The sequence below is a fragment of the Bos taurus genome, chromosome 10 (assembly GCF_002263795.3).
Source record: "Bos taurus isolate L1 Dominette 01449 registration number 42190680 breed Hereford chromosome 10, ARS-UCD2.0, whole genome shotgun sequence".
Classification (NCBI taxonomy): Eukaryota; Metazoa; Chordata; class Mammalia; order Artiodactyla; family Bovidae; genus Bos; species Bos taurus.
Genome location: NC_037337.1, coordinates 100937211 through 100961350, shown reverse-complemented (window position 1 = coordinate 100961350; position 24140 = coordinate 100937211). Strand labels below are relative to the sequence as shown.

Genomic DNA, 24140 nt, shown 5'->3' with positions numbered 1-24140 from the left:
TGCAAATGGTTTCCGTGCCCGAGAGAAAGAGGAGGGTTGAGACGGTGATCAGAATACCCACACAGACGGGTTCTGCGCTTTGGAAGATGAAGCCCACTCATCATTCAAGGAGCCTAACGCTCTCCAAAGCTGCGTTTTCGGAGGGCGTGGATACTGCAGAGCTGGGACGGTGTTTGGAAGCCACCTGGACGTGTTTGTAGGCCGTCCCCCGAGCGAGTGTGGACGGCTCTTGCTCACGCTGCTTTCTCTTCCGTTTCAGCACATCAGGTCCACCCCTCTGGCCAGGCAGCACCTTCTTCAAGAGGAACGGAGCCCTCCTGCAAGGTAGGTCTCTGCACGCCCCCGCCCCCGCGCCCCCACCCTCCTCGCAGAGGGGGACTCCTGCCCCCTGCCTGGGTGACTCCTGTGGGGTGGCCCTGTGTCTCCACGTCTCTTTCTTCTGTCCTCCCCTTGTCTCCTGGTTGCTGTGACTCGTTGGTCTGAGATGAGACGGTTTCTTTGGTCTGTCGTCACTGGTCAGATTCGAGAAGCGCTTGGCTTGCTTTGGTGAAATTGGAATTACGCATAATGATGTCATGGTGAGAGATGGGTTGAGAAAACCGCAGTCAAACCCTGTTACGGATTGCCCGTGCTTGGGCTCCGAGGAATGCTGTGGGTGTTTGGGCGCTCGGGCCTCGTGCAGATGCACTTCTTGCTTGCTGTCCGACATCCATGGGTGCCCCAGAGGGTAACTGTGGCGGGTTCAGAGGTTCAGAGGTCACACCCGTACCTCGTGTCCCTGCAGGCGTCAGTTGCGGGGGGCCCAGCGGGGTGTTCTCCCTGCTGTCCATTCTGTCCTCAGCTGCCTGACAACTTCCTATCCCGTGCGCTCAAGGAATTCAAACTGCCTTTCATCTCTAATTTTGCTGTCAAGCGTCTTTAGAAATGGCCACAGTCAAAGAAGACTATGTGGCTAAAGATAGCAAGATGCCTGCTGTCTACTTTGAGAAAGTGTTTGGGGAGATGACCATTCAGAATGCCTGCCCTGCAGACCAGCTGGAGTCGGCTGCCCCCAAGGGTCTTGACTTGGCCTTGCCGCTAGCCTCTCTTGACTGGCTGGGCCTCACAGGGGCACCACTGACCCGAAGCAAGTGGGTTGCTGGTGCCAAGAGCTTCGGACCTGTCCTGGGCTCTAGGTTGAGGAGTTTCAGTGAACCTTGGTTGGTTGAGAGCTGCTAAGCCTCTTTTTCTTAAAAGTACACGCCGAGGGTCAGCCATGTGGGGGAGAGCAGACTGAAATGCAGCTAAGGAAAGAGGTGTTTAACTTCAGGTTTCCAGAGTGGCTCAGGCAGCTGTGAGAGATGCCGTCACCTTTGTGAAGTTGTTCTCAAGGCCATACAATTGCACGCTTTTTTAATATAGCCTGCGAAACTGGGGACTTAAGACTTCTTTGTGTCTTTGCTTGATCCCAGTGAAATTTAGGCAGGCAGGTCTGGTTAATTCTGATTTTAATAACCGTTATAGATATCCTATTTAAGAAAAAAATTGGAAAATGCCTCCACTTTCAAATATTGACATAATTTAAAAAATATATACTCAATGCTGCCTTCAGAAAGTGTAAATGATGAGCCTTTGGGTTTTCTCGAGTGGATTTCAAAGTTGTACGCATCTTTATTTTTCCTCTAGACCTGTAGCAATGATATGAATGTCATTCATGGTTGGATTGTTTTCACAAAAGTGATTTTATTTACTGAGAGCATTTTCCTACAGGGTTTTTATTCATTAAGTTCCACATTAGGGAAGATTTGCTCTAAGCATGTTAGTGTTTGGTTATTTCTACGGGGCACATGCATGAGGGAAAAATTGATATGGTTTCTGAAGTTGAGCGATTTCATCGTGAGATTCTGTCTCATTGGGTGGTAGACATCGTTTCTGTTCTTTAGAGGGTTAAACATTCCTAATTACTCTTAGGCATTGAGAATTGAATTATTACAGATTTCAGATGCTCGTTGAATCCACATCCAATTCAGTACGTCCTATGAATTTTTTTTTGTACATGTGGAAATCAGGATCGTGGTGAGAATTTGGGAGTGGGTGGAGATTTATTAATGGTGTTTCCTGTTTCTTCACTTGCTGTATCTGTATAAAGAGTTTGCGAGACACTTACATCATGGTAAGATTTTTAAAACTATGTGTATTCTTCTAAATTAATACCTTTTTATTTTATTAAGGTATTTATTAAGGATTTACAATGTTGTATTAGTTTCTGTTGTACAACAAATTGATTTGGTTCTGAATCTATATATACACGTTTTTCATATTCTTTTCCATTGTGGTTGCTCACAGGATATTGAGTGGAGTCCCTTGCTCTACAGTAGGACCTGGCTGTTGATCCATCCTGATGTCACAGTTCGCACCTGCCCGTCCCAGACTCCAGGTCCCTCCCTCCCCAGCCTCTCCCCTCCCTCTTGACCACCATAAGTCTGCCCGCTAGGTCTGTGAGCCTGCTCCTGTTTTGTAGATATTCGTCGTATGTCGGGGTTTCTTTGGTGGACAGTGCTCATTAAGAAGTTGCTGATGTTCACGAACAAAAGTTTCACAGTAAAGACAGGGGCAGAGAAAGAAGGGAGCTGCCCAGTCATGCCAGCAGAAGGTTTAGCTTAGGATCAAGTAGAAGAAAGCGTAGCCGATTTATGCCGCTTTCTCGTCTTTGTACTTGATATTTTCTGTATATGTCCACTTTCTTCTTTTAGTGTCTGTGGGAAGCAGGAAGATGTTTTCCTGGATAATCAGGCTGGGAGAGAACTCTGTTACTAGGATCAGTCACAGGCATAGGGACAGCAGGCCAAGAAGATGCCTTAAAGAGCTGAGTTCTAGGAGCAGAGTAGAAGGTGAAGCTTGGTCACACACGGACCCAGTGGCCGGCCAGCAAAGCCCAGCTGTGACCGTCGGCCCTGATGACAGGCAGAACCAGCGGAACCAGGCTGCCCCGGGCCGGGGAGGACCTGCTCTGTGGCCTGGCCCTAGGGGCTGAGACTGGAGGAATCTAGAAGCTGCAGAAGGAGCAGATAGGTCAGTTACTTCAAGGGCTGAGCCTTGGTTTTGTCAGGAGGGAGGGCACATGGGGCCGCCACTTCCTGGGAGAGCTGACACTTGCTCAAGGCCTTGGAGAAAGGGTTAGAGGGGGGTGGTGCCCAGAGTGGCGCAGCGCCCGGAGGGGGAACCACCGGAGCCCGCGGGCACGAGAGGACAGGCTGAGAGTGCTGTGGGGCTCCCAGCGTGGAAACAGGGCCTTGTGGGCACTTTGCAGTCATGCCTCAGGCACTCCAGGGTGTGTCTTAGGAGAAAAGCTTCCAAAGAGGAAGTAATGGAAGGACAAGCCTGAGCCCAGTGGAACCCGGTAGCCTAGTGGTCGCAGTGGGAGCTGGCGTGCATTGTCTGGTGGCCACTTGGTTTCTGAGCTGTTGAGCAGGGACGCAGCACAGGTATTTTTTTCCAGCGTAAAACTGATTGCAGGAATCAACTGGAAGCGCTGGAGGTGCTGCCAGTGCGGCCTCTGGGATCTGGTTCTTGCAGGGTCACTGGCAAGAGGGCCTGCTGATTCATCTCACGGTTTTGAGGATAATGGGCTAAGATTTGGTTTGGATTACACCAGGCACGGGTACTTAACATAATTGGTCATTTCATCAATTCACAGTATTTATTTTAAATGCCATTTAGGCTGCAAGAGACAATTTTAGGACATTCACAGTCTCGGCGGGTAGAGAGCACTTCAGATCTTGTACAATAGACACCTAGCTGAGCGCCAGAAGGGACCAGCCCTTTGTTTAAAGGGGACCCAGGATGGAGCCCAACAGATGAGCGTGGCTCGTTCCGAGCCCTCAGGAGTGGCCAGCTGACAGGTGTCCCCGGCTGTCCCCTCTGCCTGTCTCTGCGTGTCTCTGTGATGATCTCTGGGTGTGAAATACGTTTTTTAAACTATCTTTAAAAAAAGCCTTTTGGTTGGAGTATGATTGATTTACAGTGTTGTGTTAGTTTCAGGCATACAGCAAGGCTTCAGTTATACATACACATATGTCTGACTCTCTGTGACCCCATGGACTGTGGCCCACCAGGCTCCTCTGTGCATGGGATTCTCCAGGCAGGAAGAGTGGAGTGGGTTGCCATGCCCTCCTTCAGGCGATCTTCCTTATCCAGGGATCAAACCTGAGTCTCCAGTGCCTCCTGCATTGGCAGGCAGGTTCTTTACCTCTAGCGCCATCTGGGAAGCCCAGATATACATATATCTATTCCTTTTTAGACTCTCTTCCCCTATAACTTATTACAGAGTATGGAATAGGGTGTCCTTGTGAAATATGTTTTAAAATTTCTTCAGTTCAGTTCAGTGGCTCAGTCGTGTCTGACTCTTTGCGACCCCATGGACTGCAGCACACCAGGCCTCCCTGTCCATCACCAACTCCCAGAGTTTACTCAAACTCATCTCCACTGAGTCAGTGATGCCATCCAGCCATCTCATCTGTCGTCCCCTTCTCCTCCCACCTTCAATCTTTCCCAAAATCCGGGTCTTTTCAAGAAATGTCAGCTCTTTGCATCAGGTGGCCATAGTATTAAATTTTCTTAGGTAAATTAAAATTTCTTAGGTATTAGTAATAACATCTTATTTTCTTAATGAAAACGGTATTTTATGTGTGTGTCTGTGTGTTTTTTCCCCCTTTTGGAACTCCCGAGCCCCAACCCTTGTCCCCCCTGCACACATATACACACGTATTCCATTCACTCGTTCAGACTGAAAATTAGGTTCCTTCATTTAAACGTCAGCCGTGGTTGAATTATTTTAGTGGGCCAGCGACCCCTAGTCAGAGGCGGTCCTCAGCCCTGGTCTGACCCTCCTCTGCTCCCGGGCAGGCGCTCCCTCCACCGTGCGGGTCATCCCTGCTCCTGTTCCCGCCGGGCCTCGGATCCTCCACGTCCGCCTGCCTGGGGCCTTCGTGGGCTCTGCAGGCCCCCGAGCTCCGCACGGGCTTTTGTTCGGAGAGAAGCTGCTGCCTCCGCAGCTCTAACCGCTGACCGCGTGGGCCCGGCCTCACCTTTGCTCTCTGTCTCCGCGCCTCAGGCGGGGATGGGGCTGGAGTCCCCTGGGGAAGCCCGCCGGGCGCCACTGGCGATCCGGGCAGACCCCGCCTCCCCGCTCTTCTCGAAAAGCCCTTCAAACCCCGATGCGCCCCCTCGCCAGGCAGACCTGCACCCTCTCGGCCCTCCTGGGTGGGGCCGCTGTTACTAGCGCTGCTCCCGCAGAACGCAGGAGTGGAATTCGAATAAACCCCCATAACGCGCAGGCAGATGCTTCTCTCCATTCGCTTCTGACAGCCCCCCAGCTGCACTAGTGAAATGGGAAGAAGACCTTCCAGGCGTTTCCCTCGCGCAGAGCAGGACAGAGCCGCCACAGGCCGGGAGCAGACGGAGGAGAGGCCGCCGCTCCTTCCGCCGGGCGCGCAAGGAGCTGGGAACCCTGCGGGGAGTCGGCTGTGCCCCGAGGTGACTTGCTTCAGACGCCAGGTTCCCAGGGGCTTCACGGACTCACTCTGCGGGGAGTCCTACTGTGTGTCTGCTCCACGACACTGACCGCTTACTCTGTTCCGGAGCTCCTCTGCGGGTTTTTCCAGCTGAAATGTGTGCGGTGTAGTGCCTCTCTTTGGTGTATTTGCTGCTGTGACAGACTCCACAGCAAGTACTCAGTGCCTCAGAAACGAGTTCTAGTGGACGGAGCCGTGCCTTACCAGTGACCGACCTGCTTGGGGTCCCAGCTCTGCTGCTTGGTAATAACCGCTGTGACCCGACAGACCTCATGGCATGCCTAGGGTTTCATGTTCTTGCCTGCGAATCAAAGAGTGGACCTCAGAAATGGCAGGGGTTTCCCGTAGATGACCGCGCTGGTCCGTCCTAACAATGTCCCCAATGTGGGTCGAAATGGTGTTGAGGCTCAGCCCAGTGGAAGGAGTGTTTCCCTTCAGCAGATGGTCTGAGGAGAGGAGACAGGTCCGTGGCTGCTGGCTACATCCTGATCCTCGAACGAGGCCTTTCTCAAAGGTCTCAGATAGTAGCGTGCTCAGTGGCTCAGTCACATCCCACTCTCTGTGTCCCCGTGGACCGTAGCCCGCCAGCCTCCGCTGTCCATGGGATTTCCCAGGCAAGGATACTGGAGTGGGTTGCCATTTCCTATCAGAGGATCTTCCCAATCCAGGGATCAAATCGGAGTTTTTTGCATCTCCTGCTTTGGCAGGCAGATTCTTTACCACTACCGCCATCTGGGAAGCCCTGTGGGAGGCATCGTAGTACAGGTTTGGACAACGTGGAAATGAACTGTCTTGGCTTCTTGGACATTGGGCTCACCCTCTCTGTGGGGATAATAATAGACATGCTTGTCTCGTAGGGTCCTTGTGGGACTCAATGATGAATTCGTATCAGTAAAGCATTGAAGTGAAGTGAAAGTCGTTCAGTCGTGTCCGACTCTTTATGACCCCAAAGACTATATAGCCCATGGGATTCTCCAGGCCAGAAGACTGGGGTGGGTAGCCTTTCCCTTCTCCAGGGGATCTTCCCAACCCAGGGATCGAACCCTGGTCTTCCACTTTGCAGGCGGATTCTTTACCAGCTGAGCCACCAGGGAAGTCCTAGTAAAGCATTGAGAACATGCTGAATTCCCAGAGTTTAGTTATTATAACATTTTACAGAACTGTGAATCTTAGGAAAAGGGGGCTGACGTCCCAAGTGTGGTGTCCTGTGCTGTTCATCTTCTCTGCTGTAACTTCCCTTGTCCACTGGGGGTGGCTCAGACGGTAAAGAATCCCCCTGCAGTGCGGGAGACCTGGGTTCAGTCTCTGGGTTGGGAAGATCCCCTGGAGAAGGGAATGACAACCTATTCCAGTATTCTTGCCTGGAGAGTTCCATGAACAGAGGAGCCTGGCAGGCTACAGTCCACGGGGTCGCAAAAAGTCAGACACAACTGAGCGACTAAGCACACACACAGTGATTCTCAGAACAGGGCAAAAAACGGGATATTCCAGATGGATTTCTACATGGATCTGAGAGACAAGTTGTTCACCTCTTTATATTAGATTCCTTTCAAATAGGACTGCTTCCCGGCGAGTTCCCTGGCTTACAAAGACTGAGTTACATTCTTTTCTTTTCTTTTTTTTAAATTTTATTTTATTTAACTTTACAATATTGTATTGGTTTTGCCATATATCAAAATGAATCTGAGTTACATTCTTTTCTGTTTGATTGTGTTACACCCAGCAGGAATGTAGATTTCCTTAAAAAGAGCACAGATTCAGCACCTCAGCCCAGGTTTGAATTCCTTTGTCTCTAAGAACTGGCTGTTTGCCCTTGGGCCTCAGTTTCCATTGTCTGTAAAATGGGGCTATGGGTTGTGCTCCCCAGAATCTTTGCAGAGATTAAAGGAGGGTGTGAACATGAAAACATCCGTCCAGCTCAGCACGCGACCCAACACCTCACAGATACCTAATAGTGAGAGTTTGGCTTTATTTTTTAAAGGTTTACTTGACTGTTTGGGCTGTGCTGGGCGTCCTGTGCTGGAAGGCCTTTCTCTGGCTGTGGCGAGCAGATTGAAACAGTGTCCCTTGCATTGCAGGGTGATTCTGAACCACTGGGCTGCCACGGAACTCCAATAGTGAGAGTTTTTACCCTTTGACTATTTCTTGCTTGAGGTTTTTGATCCTTAATCCTGGCTGTGTATTCAGGGTGCAAAGTTTCAAATTTCCTCAGAGGAGTGGGCTCCCACACTGCCCGTCTTGGCGGGACCTCGGATCCTGCCGCCAGCCTTGCTGGCGGTTCTTTCCTGGTGGCCCCAGGAGTGTGCAGGGCCACGTCCCTCCTCCAGGCGCATCCGTCTTTCTCTGCATCCAGACCCTGGTTTTGTTCGCGCTCCTCCTGCCCCTCCCCCTGCATTTCTTTCCCGTTTGGTTGGAGCCCCGGGCTCTTTGGCCTCTTTCATCTAATCTGCTCCACAAGCTGACTCTTTTGTCTGTTTTGCAAAGAGGGAATTCACCTAATGCAGAACTCTCTTGATTCCTGCCCCTAGGCACACCCGTTTTCAAAAAAAAAATTAGAAATAGCAGAAAGGGAACAAAAACACCTCTCTACGTTTCCCCCGCAGTGCTGATAGCCTTCTGTCTCCTTCTGGCCTGCAGAAGCCCTTTAGGTTTTTCAGAGGAGCCCTTATCTCTTGGCGTGTTTCTCTTACTGTTCTCACTGAGTTATTTGTAAAGATATTTATGTAACTGGAATACAGTAATAAAGTCACCTGACGGTTTTTGTTTACTATCAAGTGGAGTTTCGGGGTGGTGTTCTGCTCTTCTCATCACTCACGTTCCGTGTGGTCACTGAGAATATGCTCGTAAGTTACTAAACGGACGTGCATTTCTGTTTTATTTCTACTCCAATCTTTTTTTTATTGAAGCATAGTTGTTATACAATATTTTATAAGTGCACCATATAGTGATTCACAATTTTTAAAGGTTATGCTCCATTTATAGTTATTATAAAATATTGGCCATATTCCCTGTGCCGTATAGTATATCCTTGTAGCTTAGTTTGTATCCGACAGTTTGTGCCTCGTCGCCGCCTCCCCCTCCCCACTGGTGAACACGAATTTGTTCTGAGTCTGCTGCTTTTTTTCTTCCATTCACTAGTTTCTTGTATTTTTTAGATTGCACATATGCGTAATACAGTATTTGTCTTTCTCTGATTGACTCAGGAAATGCAATTTTAAGAGAAGCCTCTGGCCAGTTCTGACCCTCACTGTCTCCTGGGACTCCAGATTCATGCCAGCTTCCTGACATCGCCAGCCTGGCACATACGCTGAGAAGCCTCGGTCACATAGCGTGTACTTTCCTATCTGACTTGAGTTTCGGCCAGTCTCCATCCCACTGCCCTCAGTAACCCCGTTTGTGAAAATCCAGCATTGAGGCTGGCCCCATAGACAGAAATAGGGCCGCTGGGCGGAACTCCGGCTCTCCACGGGACCTGATGTGCAGAGCTCCCTGTGGGCCAGGCCCCTCCCAGATGGGTGTGTGTGAGTTACGCATGTGTGAACCAGTTCTGCTGTTTCAGGAGGATGTGTAAACCAAGGCGGGAGTTCAGTAGAAGGAGGGTGGATAGGAGAGGGCGTTCTATAAGTTGTCAATCCAGAAGTGATCGTGGAAGTTACAGGCATAGATGAGAATTTTCAGGGGGTTGTCGAATGAAAAAGAGGGAAAAGGTTCCATCTTTCAGACCTAACATTATGGTAGGAAGAGAAATGTAGCTGACAGCAAACAGCCATGACATTGAAGAAGCCACTTGGAAGCTGGAGGCAGTCACTGAAACGAGGAGAAGGAGCTTCAGAGAGAAGGGGCAGGCCGGAGTGGCCGATGTGTGGAGAAGCTGGAGGAGGTGGGAGGCGGGAGTCTAGAGAAGAGCCCCCTGTGGGCTCCGATGGTCAGAGGGCCCCACGACCCTTAGGGCGTGACCGCTGGGCTACCTTCTGTCTCTAGGATCTGCCTGTTCCAGACACCTCCCCCAGACAGAATCAGACCCTGTGACCTTTCATGTCTGGCTGTATATATTCCTTACATTATTCTGTATTCAGTTCAGTTCAGCCACTCAGTCGTGTCCAACTCTTTGCGACCCCATGAACTGCAGCACTCCAGGCCTCCCTGTCCATCACCAACTCCTGGAGCTTGCTCAAACTCATGTCCATCGAGTCAGTGATGCCATCTAACCATCTCATCCTCTGTCGTCCCTTTCTCTTCCCGCCCTCAATCTTTCCCAGCATCAGAGTCTTTTCAAATGAGTCAAATGAGAAATAGGTGGCCAAAGTATTGGAGTTTCAGCTTCAGCATCAGTCCTTCCAATGAACACCCAGGACTGATCTCCTTTAGGATTGACTGGTTGGATCTCCTTGCAGTCCAAGGGACTCTCAAGAGTCTTCTCCAAAACCGCAGCTCAAAAGCATCAATTCTTTCACTCTTAGCTCTTTTTATGGTCCGTCTCTCACATCCATACATAACTACTGAAAAACCATCACTTTGACTATATGGACCTTTGTTGGCAAAGTAATGTCTCTGCTTTTTAATATGCTCTCTGAGTTGGTCCTAGCTTTTCTTGCAAGGAGCAAGCATCTTTTAATTTCATGGCTGCAGTCACCATCTGCAGTGATTTTGGAGCCCAAGAATATAAAGTCTGCCACTGTTTCTACTGTTTCCCCATCTATTTCCCATGAAGTGATGGGTCCGGATGCCATGATCTTAGTTTTCTGAATGTTGAGCTTTAAGCCAACTTTTTCACTCTCCTCTTTCACTTTCATCAAGAGGCTCTTTAGTTCTTCTTCACTTTCTGCCATAAGGGTGGTGTCCTCTTTATATCTGAGGTTATTGATATTTCTCCCAACAATCTTGATTCCAGTTTGTGCTTCATCCAGCCCAGTGTTTCTCATGATGTACTCTGCATATAAGTTAAATAAGCGGGGTGACAATATACAGCCTTGATGTACTCCTTTTCCTATTTGGAACCAGTCTGTTGTTCCATGTCCAGTTCTAACTGTTGCTTCCTGACCTGCGTACAGATTTCTCAAGAGGCAGGTCAGGTGGTCTGGTATTCCCATCTCTTTAAGAACTTTCCACAGTTTGTTGTGATCCACACAGTCAAAGGCTTTGGTATAGTCAATAAAGCAGAAGTAGATGTAGCCTTACACCTTAGGTACTATGACTCCCATTTTGCAGATGAGAAAAACAAGTCCCAAAACAGTTGTCCTTCTTATTGTCCTGATCCTGGTCTCAAGCCAGGATCAGAAGCCTGGACTCACACATCTTTGGCTCAAAATGGCATCAATATTTCTAAACAGCTTTCCACTTCAGATGTTTAGACAATCTGCAGTGTTTTACCTATTGGGGCTGCAGAGAATCCTGTTGTAATGCTTAAAAGCACTTTATAACAATGAGGCAAAAAATAGAAACGCATGTTTGCGTTGTCTTCTTTCACTTGAGTAGTTGAAAAGCTTCGTTTCGTCCTTTGCCCAACGTGCCATGTGCGCTCAGTCGTGTGCGACTCTCTACGACCCCATGGACTGTGGCCCGCCAGGCTCCTCTGTCCGCAGGATTTTCCTGGCAAATATACTGAAGTAGGTTGACGTTTCATTTCTCCGGGGGATCTTTCCAACCCAGGAGTCGAACCCCAGTCTCCTGCATTGGCAGGTGGATTCCTTACCACCAAGCCCTCTGGGAAGCCCCATTGTCCCCACATGTGACAGGTATAAACAGCTGACTTTAGGATATCTTAAAGACCGAGGAAGAAGAGAAAGGGAAATCCTGAAATTAGTCATTCAAAAATTAATGCGAAGAGGGCCCACCTCTTAATAGAATGAATACTTTACTTGAGGTTATCTGAATCTTATACTAGGGGATACAAAGAGATGATAATTCGGGAACAGGGCTGTTTCCTTATGGTTGAATTTTTGGAGCATTTAAGTGTTTTCCTTGTCTGTTAAATTGTATCATTTAGATGATAAAGAGTATACGACCTTGGATCGTATCGTACTGCAAAGCCTGCTTTTATCAAAGTGCTGAATCTCACAGTGCAGTTGGAAACGTCAGCCCCCTTGAAGTCCCGTTTAACTGTGTGTGAATGGAAGTTTAGAAATACTACAAGGCAATTGCCAAGAGGCTTACAATGAAGAAGGATGTTTTAGAAGCAGCTCTGGGGAATGTTCACGTCACAGTTGTGAACGGAGAAGCATCCACCTGAAAGCTGCAGGAGGTCAAGTTTGTGTTCCTGTTTGGTTCCCTTGACGACCGAAAGGTGTGGCCAGGACTGGGCAGCCCTAGGTGCAGTGCGTGTCGTAGGTCAGCAGTGTGTGCTCGTGTGCGAGTGTGTGTGAGTGCACGTGACCCACGCATCCCGGCTTTTGTCCCCAGTTGTTCTGCGTTCACAAGAGGACGTCTCCCCTGCCCCTCTTCCTCTGCCGCCTCCATCCCATCAAAGACAGTGTGAGGATGAAAGTCCGGAGTCTTCAGATGAGTCTCCCCAGCCCATTCCCTGCCTCGCTGCCTAACTTCTGTCTGACCTCGGAAAACTCACATAAACTTCTTCCGGCTGCTATGAAATGCGAACGCACCAGTCTTGCCAGGTGAATGCAGGTACGTGTGAAGACTGGACGGTGATCCGTGCGGCATCCTGGCACGTGTAGGTGCCCCAGGTGTGGGGAGGCCGCGACCGGGAGAGGAGAGTGTGGGGCTCGAGGCCGGCCGGCCTCAGGCGCGAAGACCCCGCCCCCACCCCCACTTGCTGCCCACCATCCACCTGACTTCGAGCAGCTCGTCTGATCGTTTGTGACTTTCCGGCCAGGAAGACAGACAGTAGTGCTTCCTTGCTTTTGTGGAAATTAAAACGGCGTATATATGAAGCTGCCTGCAGTGCAAGAGACAGGGGTTCCATCCCTGGGTTGGGAAGATCCCCTGGAGAAGGGAGTGACAACCCACTTGTCATTCTTGCCTGGAGAAGTCCGTGGACAGAGGAGCCTGGCGGTCTGCAGTCCATGGGGTCGCAAAGGGTTGGACACGACTAAGCAACTTTTTAAAATAAAAAAATAGCATATGTACAGGGCTGGCACCGTGCCTGGGTATTATCGTGTTCAGTAAGTAAAATTCATTATGTATACAATAGCATTTCCATACTTTCCGAAGGTCTTCAATTCTCCCCACCCTCAAACAACAACATGAAAATACCCTTGCCCAGTTGAACGGATGTTGTATCTTCAGGAATGTTTACGACTGTGTTCAGTCTCTCTGAAACTCTTCTCCATGGAGGCAGATGCCCGCAAGGTGCCCACCGGAGGAGGAGAACTTGCGCCCTCACCAGCTGCGCTCATGGACCCTGTTGAGTGACTGAGGTCTTGCAGACGCGTGACACAGAGAAAGGAGTTTCCCTGGGGACGGGTTGGAGTACCTTGTGGTCTGTTTTCCTGTTTCTCCCTCTCAGCATCTTGATTGTGCCGGAATGTGGACTGTTTGCAACGACTGGTTCGAAAGACGGGAGGGAGGAAGGAGAGGCTATGCCATGATACCAGACTTCAGGGCTTTGTTTGCAGGTCGTGTGGAACTAGCCCCCGCCTCACGGCCACAGTCACACACGTGGCCGGCTCCTCTCTGCGCTGCGATTGCTCTCTGTGCGGCGTGCTCGGATGCTCTGGTTCGTGGCCGGCCCCTCTCTGCGCTGCGATTGCTCTCCGTGCGGCATGCTCAGACGCTCTCGTTCGTGGCCGGCCCCTCTTCGCACTGTGATTGCTCTCCGTGCAGCATGCTCAGATGCTCTTGTTCGTGGCCGGCCCCTCTCTGCGCTGCGATTGCTCTCTGTGCGGCGTGCTCAGATGCTCTGGTTCGTGGCCGGCCCCTCTTCACACTGCGATTGCTCTCTGTGCGGCGTGCTCAGATGCTCTCGTTCGTGGCCGGCCCCTCTCTGTGCTGCGATTGCTCTCCGTGCGGCGTGCTCAGATGCTCTCGTTTTGCACTGCATGCACCTGGCAGGGAGGTGTCAGAACCACAGGTCCGTGCCTGATGACCTGTGACATACAGAGAGGCCAGTCCTGTGTTTATCATCTGTGTGAACCGTATTTCTCAGACTCTGAGAGACTTCGTTCTTTTAAGTTTCACTGTGGTTGGGAAACGAAACCATTATGAGCAAAGTTTTCATTTTTAAAGTTTTGCAGCTGCCATAGGCCCTAACTGGGGTGCTCACAGCGGCTACATGGGTACCCATAGCCATATCAGGGCATCAGGGGCACCTTTCTTCTCTTGTGGGTCCCCCTATTTGCGCACATGCACACACACACCCACACCCACACACATGTAATGCTGCAACGAAATATTTCAAATGAGAGGTGCCAAGTTTTTCCAGGAGCTGCCTGGCCTTGGCCATTGTTGGAGACATGGGTACATGGTCCAGGCCAGAGTCCTGCCCCGATCTCCCTTCTCTTGAGTGTTAGGGCTCTGAAGGATGTGCCGGCATCACCAGGCCTCCTGTGTAGGCTCAACCAGGGTACAAGAAATGGCAGCGAAGAGAAGGCGCGAGACCACTCTGCCACGGCCCTTCCTGTGTTTCGTCCAGTCAGTTTACTTAACCCAGCTTGATTTGGGATGGGGGAGTTGTGTGCGTGTATACCCAGGAGTCCTGACAAATAAAGACTCTAAATGAATACTATCCGCTCAGCTCCATATGCATAGCACCGGTGATTTCTGTCAGTAAAATGCCAGCCTGTCCATTGTCCTGGGGAGTGCACATCATGCTGACGTCATGCTGAACCGGGAGTCCCCAGCTGAACCATGGTTCAGCCGTCTTTTGAGAGAATATGAGATGAGCTTGGAGAGCTTTCCAGAGATGGTGACTTGACTTAAGCAAACCAAGCAGGGTCTCGATCCTGTGACTCGTCTCTGTGACAGTCTCCCTGCCCCCGCTCAGCTTTGCCTTTAGTGGGATAGGCTCGGAGGCCCACGTCAGGTTTGTGGATACCCGGTGGCTGCCAGCAGCCTCTTGGGCTGCAGACTTTGAAGCCTGCTTGCCTGAGCGTTCCCCCAGAGAAGCTCCCTGGTACTTCTCAGTGTTCCTACAGAAGAGCTGTAAGTAGACAAGCCTGACCGCCTGGGACCACACTGCGGTCTGAGGAACCGGAGGGTGGTTCACTCAGAAGCTTGCAGACAGACTGGGAGGTGGAAGGGTCTCAGATGCAAGTTGGGGTCATTTCTCAAAGAGGAGAAGAGGAGCTGTCCTTTACAGCAGTGCAGCCAGTTTAAAAACCAAAGCAGCGGACGGGACGTTAGGTCACGTCTGCAGGTATGCATGGCCAGCCAGAGGAGGTCAGAGGCCAAGGGCAGATCTTCCCCTTTGAGACCCTAACAGCCTCCTTATTGTGAGAAGGGCCGGCGTCCGTGGGTGCAGGGTGCCAAGGTCTCAGAGGGTTTGGTGGCGCCAGTCAAGTCATTTCCCAGAGGCCCAGAATCTCAGATAAAGGTGACATTCACCTTAAACAGATTACTTGCACTAGACCTGTCTCCTTGGTGACGAGGGAGACAGAAGGCGGGACACAGCTGCCTTTTACTGAGGGTTGACTTCAACTGACCAACCTCAGAATCTTTGGAAATTTCTCTCAGCAGCCAGAGTGGATTCCCCCCCGAGTCCTCACTTCAGAGTCCAGGATGCTCGGCCACGTAACGTGTTAATCAGCCGGGGAGGCCCTAACGAAACCCCGCAGACCGTGGGTGGGCGGAGGGGACGCGTGCTCACCAGATCCGCCGCCTGCCCCTCTGGACGCCGGCGGCAGCAAGCTTGCTTCCCCCGGGCCTCCCGGGGCCTGCAGGCAGCCACCCCTCGCTGCGCCCAGCCCGGCCTCTCCTGTGTCTGTGCGGGTCCTTGCCCTCTTCTCTCCCCCTGAGGATGCTAGTCCCGTCGGATTAGGGCCCCAGCAGGATCCCACTGCTCTGGAGCCCCACCCTCTCGTTCTGTTTCATTACCTCCTTGGAGGCTCTGTGTCCAAATTCAGCCGCATTCGGCGGCGTTAGAGTTTCAGCGTATGAGTTTGGGGAGGGGGACACGGTTCAGCCCGTGATAGTGACTTACACATGTACATTTCACGAACATTCCTTGATTTCCTACAGGGCACCAGCTACCCCCGGCGGTGCGTGGACCTCTGGGTGTTTCGCTGGGAGACAGAATCGCTAAGAAGCCTGCGTGGTTCATGCCAGTACAGAAGCGCACAGGCTCTGGGAGGGTGGAGTCGGGGCTCAGGGAGGCTTCACTGAGGGGCGCTGCTAGTGCAGTGGGGGCTGTGGACTCCGCGACACTGTTAACCGTGCCCACCTCCGTCACAGCGTCACCCGGGGCCCCGGGACCAAAGAGGAGTCACGCGAGAGCCACGGCAGAAACACTTAGCCCAGCCCACAGAGTCATGGAGCCCACCCCAGAGGCGCAGGCCACTGACGAGTGCACAGACTTGGGATGTACATGGGCTGGAGAGCAGGGCTGAGGTGGGGGGATCCAGGATGCAGGTGGGAAGCTCACCAGGCCCTTTTCAGGCAGCTTCCCCCGATTCCCTGCAGGAGAGAAGAGGGGAAGATGAAAGGCTTGTTGGGAGATTTGACATGCGCGGTAGAAGGTGGGTTCGACTCTGAGGGGATGGGAGTGGCGGGTGGTGGCGACTTGGGTTGCGTGGTGCAATTTAAATCCTATGATGAAACCAAGTGTATAAAGAGGGCTGATGAACTAAGAGCCCAAGTCCATGAACATGGGAAGCCCCTGTATGGTGGTGCCCATCACAGCACGTGGTCACAGTGGAAGCTGGTCAGGGTGACGTGGATCATAGCGGTCATAGCTGGGCTGGAAAAGGATGCGGGCAGCTTTGCCGGGTGGGTGAGGAGCGAGGCAGACCCAAAAGCAGCTTTGGGTGGAGGCAGCCGGGCAGGTGAGAGATTGTAGAGCCTCACATACCAATAGGCTGGCTGCTCTGCCTTTCTCTCATTACCCCATCTGCTTAAGAAAAATAATAATAATCACGTGTTAAATCAGTATAATTTGAAGAGTAATTGGGTAATGAAAATCCAGTTCAGAACCCGAGATGGAACCTCTTCAATTTAACTTGCCCGTTTCCAACTTAATTTTCAAAATTAAGATGCCTCTCATGAGTCTCAAAATTGTTCACAATCCAGAGTGTAGTGAGGGGAGGAGAAGATGCTGAGTGAGAAAGTGGATTCCATGTCAAAAACTGCCCTGCTGTGTGTGTGTGGTGTGTGGCCTGTGGATGTGTGTGTGTGGTGTGCATGTATGCTGTGTGTGTGTGGAGTGTGTGTGTGGTGGGTGTAAAGGGGGGCCCCAGGGGTGGGATGGCCCTTCTGTGCACAAGGACATCTAACTGTAAACAGCATTTGTTGGACGTCTGAATCCATTAGTTTGGAGGAAAATGCCGTTGTCTAGAGGAGCACTTACGCGGCAGAGCTGAGTCCGTCACTGGAGGGACCGGCTTTGACTCCTCACTCTAAGGTCCTCACAGTCAGTGTCTGTCTGTCTGTCTGTCTGTCTCTCCCTCTTACACACACGCACACCTGCACATTCATTTACACACATTCCTCTTGGCTCGCTCAAATACTCAACTCTGAGGTGCTCTTTCTCTGTCTGCAAGATCAGGACGTCACCGCCTGCCTCTCAGGCAGCAAATGGACCCCCCACGAGCCGGCGCTTCGCGCTCCTGGGCTCAGGGCTGCGCCCCCAGCGTTCACAGGGGAAGTGGGCAGAAAGCAGCCAAGGTTCCCGTTATCCTTGGGGCGCGAGGTCGTGACTGCAGGTGTGGAGGGGCTCCTGAGATGCCAGTGTGTTTACCTAGGTGCCGGTTACCTGGGCACACTGAAACTTAACTGAGCCGAGTACGTATGTGGACTTTGCTGGGTGTATGTGACTTCAGTCAAACGTTTCAAAAATGATGTGGCAACAAAAATGTCATTACACCTGCTTGGTTTCAGATTATTACTATGCACATGGAGTGAACCTCAGAATTCTAACATGATTAAAAAAACAAGATTGTCATAGATTTTATTAAATCAATGAGCTAAATTAAAGCTGGGTGAAACAAAATAATGAGAATTTTTCTCACAATTCAAGTGTGTTTTATTAAAGCCCACCAAACCCGCTTGTTATTGATATTGTTAATACAATATTTAGATTCCATTTTGAACCTGCCAGCTGGCAAAGATTACTGAAACGTCAGTCTTTTCTGAGACTACTTTGTTTGTTTTTTAACATTCATAACCAGAGTTAGGTTCTTAAATGTAGGTTAAGATGAATTTGTGCTGCTGCTAAGTCACTTCAGTCGTGTCCGACTCTGCGACCCCGTAGACGGCAGCCCACCAGGCTCCCCCGTCCCTGGGATTCTTCAGGCAAGAACACTGGAGTGGGTTGCCATTTCTTTCTCCAGTGCATGAAAGTGAAGAGTGAAAGTGAAGTCACTCAGTCGTGTCCGACTCTTCGAGACCCCATGGACAAGTAGCCTACCAGGCTCCTCTGTCCATGGGGTTTTCCAGGCAAGAGTACTGGAGTGCGATGCCATTGCCTTCTCCATAAGATGAATTTATGTGACTATAAATGGCACTAGGAAAAAAATGAAAAATCTTTATCAAAAACTTTGAGAAGGTCTTTCCCAAAACACATAGGAGACTCACATAAACTGTAAAAGTTTACCTAAACAAAAGTGTTATTTCATTCTGTCATAGTATCTTGATGGATAAATATGTTGGTAGCGGAATTGAACTAGAAGTCATTATTTAAACCTTGAAACTTCGTAGATAGGATTTTGCTAACAGAAAGCATTGTGTTTGAAAATGTTTGAAATTTAAAAACAAGCAGGCCCAGCTGGGGCATGGGCAATTTGGATAAAAGGGGTCAGAAGATACAGATTTCCAGTTAACAAAATTAAAAATTTGGGGGGTGTAATATATAGCATAATGACCATTTAATAATACTGTGTTTGAAAGTTGCTTTAAAAAAAAGATCTTAAAAGTTCTTATCACAGGAGACAAAAAAATTGTCACTGTGTCACTGACTATAATGATTATCTGCAGTGTATACAAATAATCATTATGTCGTACGCCTGAAACTAATGTAATGTATGTCTATTATATCCCAGTTTAAAAACAAAAGATAAGAATAAGCCAGGCCAGTTGCACCGAGATTTGTAACTGCCAGAGGAGTACAGAACAGCCAAGATCCTTTTCACCTGAAAGCACATAGAATTGTGGTTGTATCTTGAAGATTGATTTTAAAAAGAGGACCCTTCTCTGCAGTGTTTGTCGAAATGATTAAGGTGTTCAGGAACGCCTGTCAGACCACTGAACCATTCGTTACCTTCATTTAAACTCCTAAGTCTCTATATCAGCCCTTTTGTAAATACTGTCTCAGTGGCTAATGCTGCCTCTTACATGCTCAGGTCTTTCAAGAATGTGTTGTAATAATAGTAATTTTTAAAAATCTTAGCATCATTTTCATGATAGTACTCAGGCCTGAATTTTGTCTTGTGTGTTCCCAAGTCAAAGACTGTGACACCCCCCTATTTCAGGGGCAGAGGGAATCTCAGATTTGTCTGTATGTGCTTTCCGCAAAAGAGTTAAGACAGCACGACGGCGTATTTTCTTCTTTCTTCGGTAGACTGAAGTGCCTTCACGTTCTGATTTCGATTAGTGTGACTGTTGAAAGTCCGCAGGGCACACCTTCCACTGCCAGCAGCATGGTGAGCCTGGCTCTCTGTAGGCGCAAGTAGAAATTGCAGCTGCAGCCCGCCCTGGGTGTGAGCCCAGCACGCGGCTTCCGGTATGGCCCGGAATCTGAGTGAGGCTGACCCCAAGACACATGCGTCAGTGAGGAATGGAAGGGCCTCCCCCGAAGTGTTCGTCGTATTGATACTTACCTTGAGCCGTGGAATCACGCGTAGGTGTTTACTCACTTTCTGCTGACTGCAGTAAGGTTGTGTGGGTTAGACAGAGAATAGAAAAGAGTAAACTACAACCGCTGGTTTTCTTCACTAGGTTACTGTTCATGGTTAGCTTGGGCTTCCCTGGTGGCTCAGTGGTAAAGATTCTGCCTGCTGACGCAGGAGGTGAGAGTTCAGTCCCTGGCTCAGGAAGATCCTCCCGGAAAAGGAGACGGCAAGCCACCCCAGTATTCTTGCCTGGGAAACCCCATGAACAGGGGAGCCCCGAGGGGCATGGCGCACGGGGTTGCAGAAGAGGAGAACCCAGCTTAACGACTAAACAACAACAGCGGTCAGTGTATATCTTCCAGACTGAGCAGGGAGATGGTTAAATCTCAGAACGAAGAAGCTTTAGACCCCATCCCCTCACCACGCCTAATGTATGTACCTGAGACTTCTTTCTTTTTTAACAATTTGAGCCCTATCCTTACATTGTTACGTGAAAGAAATAACAACCAACAGAACGACAAAAACAGGTCTAGTGGCCCATACCCTTGAGGTCCAGACCAAAGCTGGATGCACCCAAGACCACGCCAGCCAGGAGACCCTTGGCTGGTACCCCTTCCGGACGCAGACGGGCAGAGTTAGGGCTGAGGAGGACCGGAGCCCATCCAAGGCAGTCACCAGAAGCATAGCATGGTCTTCTCTGCAGCCCGGGGTGCTGGTCCAGGCTGCCCCGGGGGCTGCAACCCTCTGGGATTCTCGGTCACGTCAGAAGCGCTCCTCCTGGCTCTGCCTGGGAGCACAGAGCCTCTCCCAGGCCCAGGAAGGCGCTTCAGTGGCACATCATCCTTTGCTCATGCTGGAGCGCAGGCAGCATCTGGGTGGTGAGTTCAGTTAAAAGCCTGGAGGAGGGTGATGTGGAGGCAAAGGCGCGCGGGTCGCCTGCTGTTCCCAGGACTCTGAAGCACTGTTCCGTGTTTACAACAACCGGAAAGAAAAACGTTCGGGTTTTCTAAATGATCCGTTCATACTTGAGGCCACGGACTTCCAGGATCTGTTATTACTTATCTGTAGTTTTGCAGACCAACTTGATAATGTTTCCTTGAGGACCAGAAGTTCATGTGTGGATCTGCTGAATGGGATTAAGGGCAGCAGGTTCAGAATTGAACTTGAGGAGTCCTGATTTTGAACACGTATGGTTGTTTTTATTTTACTTAAAAATGCTCATCACCTTAGAGCATGTTTAATATGCAGCGCTGCATATGCGAGCGTGCTTCCCGGTGTTTGGGGACACCTGGGGCCGTAGGAGGGTTTCCGCTGGGGGAGGTGACCCCAAAGGTTTCCTCAGAGCCCCCGTCTGTACTTCAGTGCTCCTTACCATCTGCTTCAGGGCTGCTGTGCAGCAAAACGCTGCATGTCAATGACTGTGTTTAATTAATTTGTCCAACATATCCCACCTTGTTCCAAAAAGAGTTTGCAATAGCTTACAAAAATGCAGCATAACTAGAATTCTTTTTTTATGGTCATACTGCTATCAAAATAAAGGGGAAAGGGCAGGATACCTAAGATAAAATTAGAGGATAACATTAGTATATAAAATTAATACCCTAGGTCCTTTGTTTCGGTTTAAAGAATAGAGTGGTCAGTCACGAGTGTGGCTCTGAGGTTCCTGGTCGCCAGGGCAAAGAGTGCAACATAATCAGGTGTGTGGTTTAAATGTTCAGGGGATTAAAACCAGCTTGTTACTGAAGAGAAATACAGAGGTGCCTGGTACTGAGTTGTCCTTTAGGTCGTCAGAGAGACAACCCTTAGTTATGTAGCAGGGTGCATCCTGCTGCCTAAGACTGTGCCTCGTTTCCTAGGCGGTTTTCTGTGGCATCTTCAGCCAGGGCAGTGGCAGCGAGGTGTTTAGAAGCTCTTCAGTGACGGCCCCAGGGTGTTGCCGTCTTTAGTCGGGATGGCCTAGTCTGGGGTAGGGCCGTGGAGTCTGTAGTTTTAAAAGCTTCCGGGTGACACCGATGTACAGACAGACTTGATAAGCTCTGTTTTAGGTAACAGAGGAAAATGTAGCTAAACCAGGTAAGGGCCCAGAGCTGGAAGCAGTGGTTTGGTGAGATGTAAGTGATGCAGCGCGCGCGAGGCCCAAGCCCACCCCAGGAACTGAGTCTGGAGCTGGAGGAGGGGCGGCTGGGCGAGCCGGGGAGGACAGGGCGCATCCCAGGGCAGGCCTCTCTCCCTGCGTTCTGTAGCCCTCAGCCAGCTGGAGTTGGGAAGAGGAAGCCATAGGATTGGGAAGGTGTACTGTGTGGGAATAAAGGCATTTGAAGGTCAGGTACACTGAGTGCGGGCTTCCCTGGAGGCTCAGAAGGTAAAGACTCTGCCGGCAGCTCGGGAGATCCAGGTTCGATCCTGGGTTGGGAAGATCCCCTGGAGGAGGGCATGGCTACCCCCTCCAGGATTCTTGCCTGGAGAATCCCATGGACAGAGGAGCCTGGCAGGTTACAGTCCATGGGGTCACAAAGAGTCTAACACAACTGAGTGACTGACACTACATTGAATATATATCTTTAAATTGGGTCACTTTAATTATTGGTTGTGTCTATCGGTATTGAATATGAATTCTTTCAACTAGAATATATAACAAGGTTTAGAAAACATTTACGGTCAGTAGGCCTCCAGCGGTGCAGGCTTGATCGCAGGGGCTGCTACTGACTAATCTCGCCCATTAAGGCCCCAGCTTTGAGCTTGACCTGAGCCTGACCTCGCCTAGCCCTGTGGGATGACGCGTCGTCTCCCAGTCACCGCTGGGCAACTGGGGGGAAACGACGGGGGGCCTGGGGTCTGCTCCAGAGTTGCCCGTTGCCGGAGCATCCAGAGCTTGGTGGTCCTTCATGGTTGTTCAGGCCCGTTTCCTTCTCCTTTCTTCTTTCTCTTCCTCCTCCTCCCCCACCGCTTTGCTGAAATAAGGTAGAATGTGAAATCAGAAGTCTGTCTGCTTGAACTAAGGGCCGGGGACCCAGAGTCCCAGCCTCTCCCACCACCCCGTGTCCCCCTCAGGAAGGCCAGGAGCTCCCTGCCGCTCCGAGCAGTGGCCTGCAGCATGTCTGCGATGTGACTCTCGGCCCCGTTAGTCAGGGCTCCTGTGTGTGTGCAGAGACATTCCAGTTTTCAACCGGAAGACAGGTGATTGTTGTTCAGTCGCTCAGTCGTGTCCAACTCTCTGCAACCCCATGGACTGCAGCACGCCAGGCCTCCCTGTCCATCACCAACTCCCGGAGTTCACTCAGACTCACGTCCATCGAGTCAGTGACGCCATCCAACCATCTCATCCTCTGTCATCCCCTTCTCCTCCTGCCCTCAATCTTTCCCAGCATCAGGGTCTTTTCAAATGAGTCAGCTCTTTGCATCAGGTGGCCAAAGTACTGGAGTTTCAGCTTCAGCATCAGTCCTTCCAATGAACACCCAGGACTGATCTCCTTTAGAATGGATTGGTTGGATCTCCTTGCAGCCCAAGGGACTCTCAAGAGCCTTCTCCAACACCACAGTTCAAAAGCATCCATTCTTCAGCGCTCAGTCTTCTTTATGGTCCAACTCTCACACCCGTGCATGACTGCTTCCTATTTCATTCTTTATGAAGTCTCAATTACTTTTACAAATAAGAAAAATGATGGACAAATATGGAGTCTCTGCTATGGTATCAGGGTATGATGCACAAGTGCACCTGCCTCTTTCTTTTCATCCGTGTTTTCTGAAGAATAACTGCTCCTTGGAGAGTTTTCATGGTACTTGAGTCATGCCCTTTGTGTGATGCTGAGGTTAAATTCAGGAGAAGACCTGTTATGGCAGAGCATCTCACACCAGGACCTCACCTGGAAATCAGAGCAGCCTTGCAGACTTTTTATGGTGTGAATTCGGCGGGGTGGGGAAGCCCCGATTTTGAGAGATTTTTCTCATCTAGCCTCCTCCCCCAGGATTGGATTATACACAAATTGGTACTTACAGGTGGTAATTGGTTCTGTTCTTAAAAGATTTCTCTAGAGGATAATTTTTCTACTTTCTTGAATAGTGTGTTTCAGCCTGAATTTCTGGAAGGAACTTCTTCCACTCTTTAATTTGAACGTCTCTTCTTACGATTTCAATATAATTTCCTTCCACGCTCCGTGAAGAAGCAAACAGGAAACAACAGCATGGGCTGGCCCCTGCATCCTGGGTGCTGCCCTGGAAGTGTCCCCATCGCCTGCAGTACCCGTGGGCTCCGTGGGCAGATGGCGTGACTCAGCCTCGGCGGTGGGGTGGGTGTGTATCCTGATGGCCCATATGTGCCTGTGGGTCGGCGGAGGAATCGGTGGCAGTGATTAATGAGGGCGTCTGGCTCCGACCCCCGGTTACCCCAGCCGCACACGTGCAGGGCGGGTGGCAAGGAGGGATTCATTTCCCAACTGCACAGTGGAGCTTTTCTCTGCTCAAAGGCAGCTCATTTGTTGTGGTTTGTGCAAGGATCGGAGTGGTTAACCCCGTGTGTTTTCCTCCTCAGCTAACCTACACACAGAAGACAGTCTGGTTTTCAGATTGACCAGGTCTTAAATGAATAATCGAGGAGTCTAAACTCCCTTGCATTTTATAGGTTCTGATTCTCTGAAAAGAAGACTCTCAGAGGTCC

General features: G+C 50.3%; 1 protein-coding gene across 9 annotated transcripts in view; it reads left to right on the top strand.

The window, feature by feature from the left end:
* The window catches only part of FOXN3 (forkhead box N3), a 448976-nt gene that overhangs the window by 319350 nt on the left and 105486 nt on the right, over nucleotides 1-24140 (top strand). For all 9 annotated transcript variants that reach the window (NM_001206687.2, XM_005212146.5, XM_024997328.2 and 6 more), the window contains one exon: nucleotides 260-324. In NM_001206687.2, coding sequence (NP_001193616.1) covers nucleotides 260-324 — 65 coding nt within the window. The remainder of the gene's footprint in view (nucleotides 1-259; nucleotides 325-24140) is intronic.